Raw genomic sequence first — 15,795 nt, forward strand, 5'->3', positions numbered from 1 at the left:
CCCCCACACACACAGACACAAAAGATCCGCTCAGTCACTTTTACGCTGCTATGGACAATTTTGCACTCCCTTTTGCACTATGTACATCTTCTTTTTTATATATATTCTTGCTTACTTGTAAACGGTTATTTTGTGTTTTTTTTGTAAATGATTGAATCTTCTTGCATTTTAATGTGTGAGTTTGTTTATACCTCGGGACTGTGGGAAACAGTACTTAGATCTTTCTGTGTGTACAAACATATTTTGAGATTGACAATAAAGTTGACTTTGAGAAGCATGTCTTTGTCTTAGCACATACGAGAACTCGTTTTGGTTCCTGGTAGGATCTTGTCAAAATGGCCCACCTGGTTCATAAAAGGGCTAAACATCGAATCATCTTAGCTATAGCTTTAAAGGGTGCTCACAAATACATAAGGCCACATCACCCTCTTTACCTGAGGAGTGTTCAAAGAAACATTGTATTCTACAGATAAGGCAAACAAATTAAATTCCATATATTGTATATTTTAACCAACTTCAAATTGATCAATTGAGCCATTAGTCTCTTAAAGAACTCTTCTTGAACCCTTATTTAGAAGAGTGTAGAAAGACTTAAAAACATTTGCTGCTGAACCAAAGCAACGCAGAGCTCAGATTAAGGAGGAATACATTGAGTGAATTGAACTACAGCTAAACATAACAGCTTCCTCATAAACTAGATTGACTCCCATGTTTTGTACCTTTGGCCCAATTCTCTCATTATTCCTGAGTACAGCCCATGTGAACTGGCATGCCTCAGAGGATTAACTCTCCTGGACAGACTGTAGCCTTTCCCATGCTATGCTGTTTAAGCATCTGTTTATTTACTGTTCTGTACTTCTATCCAAAAGATGTTCTTCTGCATGTTCCTATTAATCATGTCACTATGCGTATGTGTGCTTGGTTTTCTAAGCTTACAGTCATTCATTTTAATCAACAATTTAGGTCTGCTCCTGAGGGAGCGACAGCAATCTACGTTGAGTGTTCTTGGATAAAGACATTTCCATCGTTAATCCGGACAAAGGATGAGCAGCTCAGAGAAACAAAAAGTACAATCATTCTCACTTCTCCCACTCCTCTCCGTCCAGTTCATTGCCCGTTTCTCCTCCTGTGGTGTACTCTGTCTCATACTGCGACTCGTCCATATCTGGGTTACGTCTGCGTCTCTTGCCCCGGTTGGCCGAGGGTTTGCGGCCCCCGCTGGTCTCCTCTGAGGGGCTGGAGCTGATTCTTCCACCGTGGGAGTACGCCTCAGATGGTCTGCTGATGGTCCTCTCCGAGTACCTGCAGGACAGCAACATAAACATGGACACTTTAGAATAAAACATGATCAAAAGTCTTGTTAACGGGAAAGGAGAGATATTATTCAAAATAAAACCTTAAAAGGGTTAGGTTGTTGACTGAGAGATAAGATAAGATAAGAAAAGTTGGAACTTTATTTATCCCCTTGGGGAAATTCAGTCGTTTATAGTCAGAATGAAAGCAATGTGTATTTTACTGTTGCCTAGGTTTGGGATCACCAGAGGCCCCACAATATCTTATTTTTACAATATAATTGCAATTTTGAACATTCAGTAACATACTGCAATATAGTGTGATTTATAACCTTTTTTGAACGGCAAATGATGGAGTTTGATTCCATCTTTCATTCGAATAATTATTAATCTAGTCATTTCTCAAATACAATATTAATACTTGGATTCTGTTTAGAGTGTAATATTGCCAAGCAAATCTCCCCCTGCATACTGTTCCCTTAGCCGTCTATTAGCAGTGAGTTTCTATACAGAATGCACACATTTTCACAGCGATGTCAAGTACAGAGAAGCTCAAACCGGATAGATAATCAAAGCAAAACCCAGTGTGTGTGTGTGTGTGTGTGTGTGTGTGTGTGTGTGTGTGTGTGTGTGTGTGTGTGTGTGTGTGTGTGTGTGTGTGTGTGTGTGTGTGTGTGTGTGTGTGTGGTGGGGGAGGTTGGGGAATATTTCCCCTTCCCCAGTGGAAACTATGCCCTTGACCATATAAACCAATTTATGCTAAAAGAACATCATGACCCAAATAACAACTTAAGGGACGGTCTGATGTGAGACAGTGCCTAAAGAAAACAAATATGAACTGATATGACAGACAGATACTGTATGAAGGAAGGTAAACACTTTGAACCACTAATCATTACTGTGGCTCACACCCTACAATGTGACTCCATGCCACGCAGAGGGCCCTCAGTGAGCGGGAGGCAGGTACAGCTCTTTAATAATGTGAGGAGGAAACATGCTCAATGTTGAAGGTCTGAGGGGATTTGTAGAGGATATTACAAGTTCTTTCAGAAAGCAGAGCACCCTGACATTCTTTTGCTTATGAAAATGCAAGCTATGTTTACTTTTCGAGAGAAGGAAATGATTTCAATAATATTCTGGACTTTGGAACAAATCTAAATCCTGTTGATAAACTGCAGTGCACCTTAACCATGTCATTAGGAGCATATTTTCTAAAACTAGCTGGGCTGGTTTTTTCAAAGTATCAGAGATGGTAAGAAACTGTGAAGAGCCATGTACTTTTGGCTACACACAGACTTTAAGACAATAATGCAAACATGGTGCTTGAGAAATCCTTTCTACCTTTTGGAAACTAGCAAATACATTTGTTCACAAACATCCTGCTTTCTCCCTTTCCTCAGAGATTTTAATGAACAGAAGAAAAAAAACGGAAAAGTTAATCCAACAAGGGCTCAAAGGTCACGAACAGAGCTCATTTTGTGGGCAGGGCCATACTTTCAAGGGCTTTAAACCACATCAGTGATTAGATATTGCTTGTGTTAGTCACATGTTTGAGGTTGGTTGTTTGTGTGGTATCTATACAGAGTTAAATGTTGTAGCTGCTTTATTTCTACTATTGGACTCTCCGCACATCTGTCCAAATGGAAAGAGATTTACAGCTTAAGTATCTCTTAAAGACACAGTCAAATAAAACAATGACATTTCTGGTTTCACTATGAAATCAAATCCTTGTGAGCACTCTTGTCTTATTACACCTCTATTTGTCTTCTTGTTAAACCTCAGGGGGGACTCATCTTAAACAGTCAAGTGCGATTTGGGGCCACTCGCTACCTTCACTTTCTCATATTGATCCATGTGCATTGATCTTTGTGGCTAGCCGAGTGAAGCGCAATCTGTCTCAGGAAACTGAAATGCAGGTTCACCGGACCCTGATGTCAAAGTTGAATCAATTTGTATTGAGTCTGTGCTCACTTTTCTTTTATCTGCTGGTATCATTCTCTGAAGTTCAAATGTACTCAATAAGCTGGTTAATGTCTGTAGGAAAATATCTGGCACTGCACAAGTACTCTGCGGGATATTTACTTTCCAACGAAAGGATATAAGAAAGCCTGTCTTTCCTTTTCCTCCTTTCCTGTGTGACTCTTCCCTTCCGTCACATCTACAGTTTCCGCCGTATGAAATCCAACTCCAACTCGCACTAGTTCAAACCAATACATTTAAACACAACTTTATACACTCTGTCATCTGTCATATTGGTACTGTCTTATAATCGGTCCAAGTATTGTGCCCTGGGTTTTATTTGTGCTGAATAATTGCATCGTGTGTTGTTTATTGTTCTCTTTTATTCTTTCGCCTGTATCTACTTGTTTTTCATCCTCTTTTTATAATGCTGTCGATATGTTGGGATTTTAAGGGTGTCTATTACCAACTGGCCGGGGACAACAGCTGGAAATGAGCCATGTTGGCTAAAGCTGCCCCATTTACTGTTTTTTTGTGACAGTTGATCAATCACGACACTATAAACAAAGAAACTAAACTATAACTAAATCCCATTTTTGCCGTATCAATACACCGAATGGGGATAAATATAGTTATTGACTGATAAACTTTGTTTACATGTTGAAAAATGTAGTCATTTGTTCCTTTTTCTATTCTGTCTGATATAACAACACAGGTGGGAGCGGCGTAGCTGGAAGCCAACAGTCCTCTACAGCGTATTCATTTTTAAATTCCGTAAACAGCACCCACATCTTTTCCACTCGTCACAGTGCAGAAGATGTTCATTGTGACTTGTGACGTATTTGTCAACACGAGGAAGAATACAGATTCACTCACACTGTGTTGTCGAGGGTGTCCTCATTATAGGAGCTGCTGTCCACCTTGGCGGGGGGGTAGGAGATGACACTGTTTGCTGAGGCACTGAGCAGACCGGCCCCCTTCTCTGACACCAGCAGCGTAGGGGCGTCTTGGACACTGTGGCTTTCCTCCACATTGTTCACCTACAGCAGACAGGAAAAAGCAGAAGGAACAGAATCAGCAAACAAAAACAAACAAATGAACCCCTCACAAACATCAGGTCTTATAACCTTACAAGATCAATCATGAGGATATCATTCTTACAAAGAACGATCTGACTATTATTCCAGCTTTCCTTTCACTTCTTTCTATGGTCTCATGTCATCGTGAACACCTGGAACGGATGTGCTCCTCCTTTCTTTCTTCAAACTAAAGTAAACTGTGTCCGACCTGTAAATAGGTTCGCCTTAATCTGTATTTTCAAGACCTTCCTGTGAGCCCAAACGTCCTGCATGAGGGAATTCCTCACAATGAGGGCCTCGGGGGTGGCCACTGTTTCTCCCCCTACCACTGGGTCCAGTGACTGGATCAATCATTAGTGGCCTTTTACACAACCTCTACAGTCAAGTCTAAACTGTGAAGGGTTTTTCTGCTTCATGCAAGGCTAACTGGCTTAAATAAAGAAGAAAACCCATGGGTTGTTTTTCAAATGTATCAACACATTGTGAAAAGGATGGACACCCCCCACAAGAAAAAGCGGACCCAAACTAAGATTATTTATTGTATAAGTAAGTAGGCAGGTTTTAAATCAGGCACAACATTTCTGCATTTGTACATAAAAGAGCACTGAGCATGTTTGGGGTGATGTTAAATACTGCTTAGAGGTGAACATTTACTATTCCTCAAATATTTATAAACCCTTCTGCTTACAAGGGTGGAACATTACTAAGCAATCTCCTAAAATTCCTCACAGTGTGGGAGCATCAGCCTAACCCCCAAAAAACAATAATCATAATGGGTGGAGTTCCAGTGTGGGGGAGAGCTGCTTTCAATTCAACTGCAGGAGAAGCCTGGCGTGATTTGAAGACTATACTTCCTGTAAGAGTCTTAACAACGCCCTCTCAGTGTGCAACACAGCAGCGTCAGAGTGTAGGACCACAGTTACAATGTCACTCTTAATGCAGGAATGTGCTTCGCCAAAGATGATGCCCTTGCAAAACTGGTGAGAATGTATTTACAGCAAGTTATCCTGAGCAGCAGTGATTGTCATATCACCATTATTTAAAACAGAGAGAATGATGTATTTTCAGATCACAAGTGAAACATGCCAACTTGGACAGCAACATCTGTATTGAAAACTTTAGAAGGCAAAATAAGTCAGCTGTAGATAAGCAGGTTTACTAGAGAGGTTGAGCTTTCATGTGTCTTTTCACTTGATCACACTTAATGTAAAGCAAAGTAAAAACAGAAGACATATTCAATCCACTTGATATGGTATATATTGGTCAAGCTGATCACATTTAGATATTTCTACACTACTCCTCCCAGAAAGAGATCACAACACGTCACAAAGCGAGCCCAGGATGCTTTCACTCTGCATCTGTGCAGCACTTCAGTGTTTCCAGCATACAAGACTGCCCTGCAGGAACCGCTGTGATGACCTCATGCAGCAGACACAATGCCAACCCCCCCTCCGAGCTGAATGAAGCCAGTGTGTGAGGTCATCAGAGCATGCCAGGCCTGCCCGAGCTCAGCAGCAGAGATGGGTCCAATCTTAGAGCAACCACAACCTTAGCCTGTCACTGGCTCTGTGTTTAAAAGAGCCAAACAAGCCTGATGACTCTTTTTGTAGCACAGATACAGTACACAGGTAGCACAGGAATACAAAATGCATTGGAAATAAGAGGGAAATAAGAACAGGGGGTTTATTGAGGCTTAATATAAAATATGCAAATAATATACAATAAAGGCTCATGTTGTCTGACCTCTTGTAAAGATATGAGTCTATAGAGTCAAATTAACATATGTTCCTTCCTAACTATAAACATGTTTTAAACTTTGAGGGCTTGAATAAAGATTGGTTTGTAAGTATTGAAAGCCCTAAACTTTTCAAAGATGAATCTTCTTGGAAACTCTTTGCCGTTTCACCAACCTTTATCTTGCAAAACATCTCTATGTCACAGCGGTATTACAAATGGTTTATATTTAGAAGAATTTAAAAAATGATGTATGTGTGTACACATCATTAGTGTACCTACAATAAGACGATGACATCAGTGAGCATGGCTATATTATCCAACACTATTGTTAGTCATAGGATTCACTCCAGGCTGCTCTTGTCTGCTCTGCTTGTTCACCTCTGGGTGCATGATGCTATGCCCTAGGCAATGACAAGCACTCAACAACAAACAGCTCTATATAATCAAATATAACAGCATGTCTGTTTAGTGCTTGGATAAAGTGTGACTCGAAGCATTCTCTGCATCCTTTGTTGACTAGTTTGATTAGATTATAGGGCTAAGCTCGTACAACTGATTCCTTTAAGTGTACTACTTATTAAAGCAAAAATAAATGGTATCCCCTTTAAACGTGTGAGAGGTGTTGTGTAATGTCTTTCTAACATACATCAGGGAATTTAGATTCTGTATTATTTATCTGCATATATTTCAATTTTGCAATTGGCATGCAAGGACTGTTTGCCGCGTGTCTGTGTGTATTGATTTGTGTTCTTTACCCTCAGTGCCTTGTAACCTTTTGAACAAACATTGGATGTGGACATAATGTGTTGGAGAGGATGCTGAGTGACAACAGTATGTAGAAAACAGAAAGGAAATATTCGAAAGAACATATTTTGAGTTACAAAACAGTAAAATTGCTAACAAAAAAGTGCACGGTGTGTTAGGGTTTTAAACCTGGTTCACAGAAAGTCCGAAATAGAGAGTTGTTCATGATAGGTCTCCTGTAACTCATTGTCATTCACTGCATGGATCATTTGAAAAGTGGCAGTTCCAATCAATAATCAACCCGCATCACAGGTAACAGCCTCACGTGACTAGCTATGTTGATATTTAGAACCCTAAAAGGGAGGCTCTCCAGAAACCTCCAGCCCGCTCTCTATCTTCTCCGGTGGTTAATCATTACTCAGAGTGAAACCAGGTAGTACTGCATGAGCAAACAATCACTGACTTCTATCAGCTCTGACCCTGAACAAAGTGACTCAGTCAGAGGAAACACTGTAACGGTAATGTGACCGCTTCCCTGCTGGAACCTATAAACTCATAAAGCTCTGGTTATGATGCTCATTTCTGGACTTTCAACTCACACAAAAATTGAAACATTTAGAGTTTTGAACAGGAAAACAACATCTGGTCACATTTTGTCAAAAACAGGAACAACCTTGGGAATGTGCAGTTGTCCTTATCTGCACCACAATCATCCAACCTATCTTTATAGATGAGTACCTAAGCAGGATTACTGCCTCACTGATGACCTGACTTCACTTTGCAATAAAACTATTTATCTAAAAGAAATGGTTGGAAACACATTTTTGTCAGGTAGCAAATGTGGGTACAGAATCTACGGATAGGGAAAAGCATATGTCACTTAGTTTTGGTGGTAGAACCTCTGACGCAGAAAAAACACAGTGGTTAACCTTTTTAGCAAATCCGTTGGAGAACATTATATTACATCAACTTTCCTTAGGCTGGATTAAAACTGTGCATGCATAAACTCAAGGTCTGTTAAGGTTGAAAAAGTGATTTTTCTAAATCCCATGTTAACCCAGTACACTGGGAATTTGTTTTGTCCTGTCCTGTTTAGTCTAAATTCCATTTTCTCTCTATTCCTATGTATTGTACGTCACCTCCAAGATTTTGTGTGCCGCCCTTTGCACGAATAAAAAGAATTATGTTACTACTATCCTGTATTCTCTTACCCATTCCTCTACGTCTCTGCCCTCTGAAGCTTTTCCGCCAACGAGAGGCTTTTCCCAGTAAATGTTTGGTTTCCCGTAGCGCCAGATCATCCCTCTTGTTCTATGTGCAAAAAACGCAGCAACACCAAAGGCAATGACGACCAGAAATCCACACACCATGGCAACTCCCTAGAAGAGCAAAAACAAAAAAACAAATGTAATGTGATTTACCCAAAAAGGTAACCAATGCTTCATAACTACAGATTAGTAAACAACACAGGACTGGTAATATGGGAGACTAATATACATCTCTTTTTGAGTCCAGATTATTTCATATTTCCCACATGTGAAACAGCAACATTACTCAAACAAAGTTAACCGTATGCATTGTGTAACATTCATTGTAGTGAATCTATATCTACACACCTCCTGTGGGTCCACGAAGCAGTAATGGTAGAGATACTGGTTGTAGATGGGGAAGCCTCCCACTCCTCCCATCTGTGAGTAGCTGGTCTGGTAGAGGTTCTGGCACATCATCAGCATGGGATTATACATCATGTTGGAGGTGCCCTGGGCCATAGGGTTCACCCCGACGATGTAGACAATGCTTATGATGCCCTGGAAAAAGCATTGACAGTCAGAAAATCAGTCTATCTTTCAGATTGACCTATAGTAGTGCACCTCACTCCCTCCCTCAGTTCAAATATGACTACGGCAACACTGTCAGATAATCTTAAAGCCCTCATTCAGCAACAATCATATCAGTGAAGTATTTTTCTGAACATCCTGTAACTGAAAAATGGTACATTACAACAAGTTATTCAAAGTCTCTTTCTAATCTAGCATTATTTTAGTCTGTTATAATACTTTGTCAGCTAGAAACTCTCAACATTATTATACAGCACCTTAGACGATGAATTTGCTGAGCACAAATAAGGTGTAACAAACAAAAGTATGTTAACTCAGCATAAATATGGTTTATGGTTTAAATTAACTCAGCAAGTAGAGTACTGGGATCTGAACAAAGTGAAGCTGTGCACACAGTCCTGTTTCAGATTAGACTTCTGGTATTCAGAAGAAATCATGCACATAAATAAAATGTTCATAACAGAGATAGAGATAACAGTTTTCTGTTGATCAGGATGGTGCATTAGATAGAAATGTTGAGATGCTTAAGGAAAATGCTTTTGTGATGCTGCTAATGTAATTCACATATCACTTTAAATTCTCCTTGGCCTGCAATGTAGAACTATGTATAAGACAGCAGAATTGAAACAGAGGCAAACATTTCTCTGTGTGTGCTGTATGTGATTTCACAATTTATTATTTGGTGTATTTTAAGCCTTTGTGGACTTGCCACTCCAGTGTATAATATGGAAATAATCAAAACATGGTTTGCGTCCTCCACACAAAGTGATTGGACACCCTAAATAACAGAGAAGTAAAATGGCAAAAACATGAGGACACCATAAAATGTGAATGAGTCTCACCTCGAGGAAAGCCATGATGACGCTGGCTATCAGGAGGATCAGAAAGAACTTCCTAGTGTGGACCGTGTTGGATTTAGAGAAGCTTGTGATGAAGAAAGACAGTGCCCCTATAAAATTTATGGCTGCCATGGCAATCATGGCGGTTTTGGCTGAGTAAGGTTGGATGTAGTTACCGCCGTAGCCTCCTCCTCCGTAGCCTCCTCCATAACCACCTCCGTAACCACCTCCGTAACCACCACCGTAACCACCACCGTATCCTGAGCCGTAGCTGCCTCCACTGCCGCCGTACCCACTGCTGCCGTACCCCATTCCCATTCCCATTCCATACTGCATGTCCCACATGAGGGTGGAGGCCACGCAGGCAAATATGCCCACACACAGCACGATCACCGTACCCATCATGGCTTTGATGATCCCCGGAGGTGACAGCCATTTGTAGAAGTGCTGTGGTTTGTCCTCAATGTAGTACGATCCTGGTGGAGGTGGGTATGCGTTGTAATCACTCTGAGGGCCCTGGAAGCTGCCTGGAGGGCCATAGCCGTTGTTGGATGGCGAACTGAAGGGAGGACTGTAGACAGGTGGACTCTCGTAGTGCTGCTTGTCAAACATTGCTCAAAGATGTCCCAAACTGTAAACCAAAAACAACAAAACCAAATAAGTTTTGGTGGTTTGCGGGTAGTCGTGAGAGAGCAAAGTGTACTCCAGAGAGAAGGAAAGAGCCAACCCCTTCTGTTTTTCAGCAGCACTGATATGAGCTATGCTACGTGGAGATATGGGAAAGTTAGGCGTGACAGTCTTTGGTAATGAGAGGTAGTAACAGAGCAGTGTAAATGTTTTACCATTTCCAAGGGAGTGTGATTTATGAGGGCACAAGTTAGGCTTGTTTGTGCATATTTTTCTTTCAGTCAGGTTCCGTAAATTACAAAGAGCAGAACGTTTATTTTGATCATATCATAAACTAAATCAGACCTGCTTTCCTACATCAACAGAACATAGAAATATTAGATGAATGACCTTAAGCAAAGGGGTCTCTGACCCAGCAAAGTCAGAGTGGAGATGTCGGCACCAGGACGGAGAGGGCAGCAAAACAACAATACATTCCTTTTTGCCTCTTCACAGGCTGTAGGAGTCCCTCTCAGCCCCCACCATGTCCAACCAGACTTTGAACATTTCACATCCCGCCTCTGGCTATTTTTTTGTTTTCTTTCTCGCTACAAATCTTATCCAGGGACACAGTTTATACAACTTAACAATGCCCATTCTTCTACATGGAGTCCTACAGCGAGGGGGGGATTGCTTGCATGTTGGAACGAAAAAGCATGTAATCAGCAGGCGAAGTTACTGGAGAGGACAAGAAGTTAGATATGAAACATTAATACCTCTTTTCCTAGAATGCCAACTGTAATCTCAACCTGCATATAAAAACAATGCTGAGTCTTTGAGACTGATAGATTAATCCTAGGATTGCAACTAATTATTACTTTTGATGCAAGCTATTTTTTATGTTGCAACAATTGTTTGTGCATAAATGGCTCCCGTTTGTTGCCTCTCTAACACCATGATTTCCTGTTTTTCTCAGTTTCTTCCCAGAATAAAGTGAATATCTTTGGGTTTTAGTAGCAAAAACAATCATGTAAAGACATGGCTTTGAGAGACTGGGATAGACATTGTTCATTATTGTAACATCATATAGAGCCAACCAATCAATTCATTTACCAAAAATGAATGGGACAAAGTTAGTTCATTAATTGTGTTTTCAATGTTAAACGATTGGATGCAAGTTTTAGATTTGTATTAAAGCTGTTAGTTACAGCCCTTGATTTATTAACTTGAAGTGCTATTGGATTTATCATCAAGAAATACATGTGCAGGTGCTCTCTATCTTCTAACCCACAGCACTGATTTTAACAACAAAGAAAGAAACCTCTTCCATTAACATCGTGCTCCTGTTGAGCCACCGTGGTGGGGTTTTGAGGGAGGTAACGACCATTCAGAGAGGAAGACATACAGGCGGACGGACGGAGACACAGTTCTTGGCACTGCCCACAGTCTCCAGTGATAACTCTCCTCTCTTTAAGGGTCTCTAGCACACACAGAAGAAGAGGTCTCGCCTCAGAGCCTCCATCCCAGACACCTTCCCATTATTCCCTCCCTCATTCCTCCTTATCCTTCATCCCCCCTGTCCCACTAATCTCCTTCCCCCCTCCATAACTTCTTGCCTTTGTTTCGGGAGCAGGAGGGGCAAAAGTCAAGGCTGCTTGTCACGGGAACAGCGTTGCCATGGAGTTTGGGTTGAAAAAAAAGCAAAGAAGGTTGGGGCACTGTCTTTGGAGGACCAAACAAGGACTCCTCTGTGCTGCTGTGGGGGGGCAGGAGAGAGAAACACAGAGAGGGGAGGACAGGTGGATGTTGTGCATACAGCGGTGTCATGTGTCCTTTATTGTTGATCAACAGGCTGTCTCCTAAGCCAGTAGGTCTTAGTGTAATTTCTACTGCCAGTATTTGATTATATCAATAAGTGGCTGGAAGCAGTCTGAGGCACAGGCTCTTTCAGAGAAACCAAATAACACTGAGGAGGACCAAACAATTGTACATTCTGGAAAAGTCTACTTTGGGAGCCCCAACTGGGTTTTTTTCTAGTGCATCTTTGTCAATGTAATAAAGTAGGATTTTTTATTAAAAGGTAGCTGTTAATAGGGGTCATATTCTTTAGGATACAAAAATTACATGGACAGCTTTTTTTACTCATAGAGCGGCAATGGTTCAACTGATTTTTCAAAAATAATTCCAAACATCCGGTTTTATTGTAATAGTTAAAGGTGGGGTAGGTAATTTTGGAGAAACCAGCTCGAGTGCGCTAGAATTTGAAAGTACACAGCCGGAAAAGATCTTCCACTTCCTTACAGAGACCCTCCTCCAACGCACACAAACGTGCACATGACCAATGAGGGCACGAGATAAGTTTGTGCACAGATGGAAGGCTGACAGGCAGGTAGGCCATCCAGTTATTTTAGCCGGGCCGGCTAAAATGATTGGTCGTGCTTTTTACAGCACTATGGCTTCCACAGATGACATTTTTTTATGGATTTTTTGTCAAAGCACTTAAGATATTCATTGCTATCGGATGTTAAGAGCATTCCATGGAATATAACAAAAAGTGTATCTCGAGCCGGTTTCTCAAACTTACCTACCCCACCTTTAAGGGAAAATCATTTTGTTTTGGACTTTTTGTTGGATAAAACAAAGCTAATTGTGACATTAACCTGGGCTATATGGCAGTTTTCATCATATTTTGACATTTTATTGACCAAGTTATCAATTATTCAGAAAAAATATGCAGATGAATCAATCATTTAAATATGTTTTGTTAGAACAGTAGACTCAGTGCTTTGACAATAAATATGTGAGGGTGTCCTACTGATAGTAAAGATCAACAAAACTACAATACCTTATAAGGGACATTTGCTTTTATGTAAATGAAAAGCTTTATGGTTATTTACTAGCAAATTCCCTAAAACAAGTGAAGTGTACTTTTTCTGAAGCAGCAGCATCGCATCAATAGTAGGAGAAACAGTAGTAGTAGCAGTAGTCGTAGTACTAAAGTGTTGTTTGTCTAAAACTGGATAACAAATCTTATGTTCATGCTGGGCAGAAAGCAGAGTGTTTTGGACCAGAGTCACAGGTCAGGTCCCACACCCACCGGCCGCAGCCTGAGCTCCTCTACAACACAGAGACTCTATCATCTGCTGCTGATAATGGAATTCCACTCATACAGTCACATGTCTCACATCTGTCAAAAACAATTAGGCCCCTGCCTGATGTAGGCTGGGGCCCACATCATGTGCATACACACAGGAGTCAGCCAAGACTTCATGCCCAAACACACCCAGCTGAAAAATCTCCAGGGCCGTATAAAAGTCAGTCAAAATTGTGGAAAATAACAAGCTGTGCTATCAGTTGCAAAAACAAACAAAAAACGTGAGATGTTGATTCCACTTAACCGACTTTTAAGAGACTGTGGTGGTGTTTTTGTTATGTATTATGAAGCACTCAAGAGAGTTTTTATTATGTTGTCCACCCAATAATATCACTGAAGGTTAATTATGTAGATCTCAATAAACCTGAATGAAAAGAAAGTATTGGGTGGACGTATTTTATTAACTTATAAACTGTGTTGTATGCTTAATCATATATTTTACAGGGCTAAACTGTATGTAGAATGTTGCTTGTAAGTTTTGGCAAGCTACAGTAAAGATAATGTTCTACTCTATAATTAAATGGTATTCTATTCTGCTACTTCATATAGTGATTATTACAGGGCTGCTGTAGTGGAACGAGGTGTACCTGAATAACTGGCACCTGAGCGATACCACAAAACTCTCATTATGAGACATTGCGCCAACCAGTAAACTACAGTTTATACAGTCAATCGTTGAATTAGAATTATGGCATAAGCATTTTATGTGTCTAATTTGTCTTTACAATCTACAAAATATATAAACACACTGTAACATCAACTTCAGACTCATCACAAAAAGATTACTACTTGTGAACCTGAAGTTTGTATTTATCTTATTTTAGGACTGTTGGGTTACTTTGTATTTGTTATTGATCCGTAAAGCTTATAGTAGTAACTAAGTACATTACCTCAAGTACTTAAGTACAAGTTTGAGAGAATAGTACTTTACTTGAGTATTTTCAGTTAAATTGTGTACTTTTACTCCACTATGTTTATTTAATACCCTTAGTTACTTTGCACATTTGGATTAATAGTGTGAAACATAAACAACTCATTAATAAGACTTTATATTCACCTAGTCACATTTACAAGCTACCCTGTAGTTCACAAAGTAATTAAAACCAGCTGCACATTTACCAGCTTTGATAAACACATTGATGCATCAATCATTATAATCAAATCATATAATATATATTATTCTGAAATGGGCTAATTTGCATAAGTACTTTAACTTTTGGTACTCTACATTTATGTTGATGCTACTATGCTGCACTCTGGTACTAGTATTTTTACTTCAGTACAAGATCTGAGTACTTCTCCCACCTCTGCACTTGGCTTGAATCAAAAGGTCATCAGATTTTCCATTAGCTATAGTAGACTAACGTTGCTGTTTTCTTGATGCCTTTGTTTTGTTCCGGTAGATCGTTCTAACGGAGTTCTCCATCACCATTAACAACCTGTAGCTAGCTGACTCGCTAACTCAATAACGGTGTTATCTAACTGTCCTTACTTTGGAAACAAGAGGGGTCCCACCTGTTCACCGTTACTCCTTTCACCCAGATACTTTTACGGTAAAAGACTTCAAACCACTTGATACAAAAATAATAATACAGGTTTATTCAAGAATAATAACTTATAACACTGGTTTTAAAATCACCTTTTAGTTTCAACTGTGTATGTTGTCTTACCTGAGGATCAAGGAAGGGGGAAAGAAAGCACAGTCAGAGCGTTTCCTTTCAAAACTCTCCTTCTTCCTAAAGTTTTGAACAGTTGAGAAAATAATAAAACGGCCGTCAGGAAATGAATGTCCCGCGATATATTAAAAATAAAGTGAGGCTTTTTAATGTAACCGTTAAAGCCGCGACTTTAAGCTGCTGTCCCGGGCGGACGGAGAGACAACGGTTTCCTTCACAGCCTCTGAACTGAACAAGTGCTTTGTCCCGCCTGTCCGCGGTGATGAGGCCCGCCGTCCCACCGCAGCACCGCTACACCGCTGAGGCTCATCCGCCAGAGGGCGGGCTATCTGCGGCTTACAGAGAGCATAAAGGGACACAGAGACACTGGAGACAATTAAGATTTCATATTAAATCAATTATACCATACATTTGAAACAACTATCATCGTAGTCTACCGCTAGACAAAATAGTTCTTAAACAGCAGTGGTGCAAAGTAAGTGTATTTAAATACAAATCTGAGGTAGGTTTAGTTTAAGTATTTTCTTTTCATGATTCCTTACCTCTAAACCTCTATAGAGAGCCGCAGTGACGCGTCCTTAAACCCGGAAGTAAACTTCTTCCGGTTCCTTCGTCTAAAACGCAATGCAATTTCTCTATTTCGAGCTATTTTCCAAAATCCTATGGAGAAATTGCATTGCGTTTTAGACGAAGGAACCGGAAGAAGTTTACTTCCGGGTTTAAGGACGCGTCACTGCGGCTCTCTATAGAGGTTTAGAGGTAAGGNGCGGTGATATGCAAATTCCTTTTTGCATAATTCGCAAACAACAGTGCTCTTATTGAAGCTTCCATCCGTCCGTTTTTTGAAACAAAATGTCCCATCCACGGGGCC

At 40.4% G+C, this 15,795-nt stretch overlaps 1 protein-coding gene across 1 annotated transcript; it reads right to left on the bottom strand.

The window, feature by feature from the left end:
• Window positions 1–1,079: 1,079 nt before the first annotated feature.
• On the bottom strand, window positions 1,080–15,178 carry LOC104966541 (occludin). Its single transcript, XM_010795725.1, has 6 exons — window positions 14,919–15,178; window positions 9,492–10,119; window positions 8,428–8,619; window positions 8,023–8,190; window positions 4,128–4,291; window positions 1,080–1,302 (listed from the first exon to the last, which is right to left on the bottom strand). The coding sequence occupies exons 2-6, from the start codon at window positions 10,098–10,100 to the stop codon at window positions 1,080–1,082; spliced, it is 1,356 nt and encodes a 451-aa protein (XP_010794027.1). The 5' UTR covers window positions 10,101–10,119; window positions 14,919–15,178.
• Between the last annotated feature and the right edge of the window lie 617 nt (window positions 15,179–15,795).

Source organism: Notothenia coriiceps, unplaced genomic scaffold, assembly GCF_000735185.1.
Source record: "Notothenia coriiceps isolate Sejong01 unplaced genomic scaffold, NC01 NC01_scaffold00037246, whole genome shotgun sequence".
NCBI classification, from domain to species: domain Eukaryota; kingdom Metazoa; phylum Chordata; class Actinopteri; order Perciformes; family Nototheniidae; genus Notothenia; species Notothenia coriiceps.

Excerpts from the sequence above, each read along its gene's own strand:
- LOC104966541 (XM_010795725.1), bottom strand. The coding sequence starts at position 10,100 with ATGTTTGACAAGCAGCACTACGAGAGTCCACCTGTCTACAGTCCTCCC. Across the intron at positions 8,620-9,491 it reads TCATCATGGCTTTCCTCGAG|GGCATCATAAGCATTGTCTA; the intron begins GTGAGACTCATT and ends TGCTTTTTCCAG. Across the intron at positions 1,303-4,127 it reads GACACCCTCGACAACACAGT|GTACTCGGAGAGGACCATCA; the intron begins GTGAGTGAATCT and ends GCTGTCCTGCAG.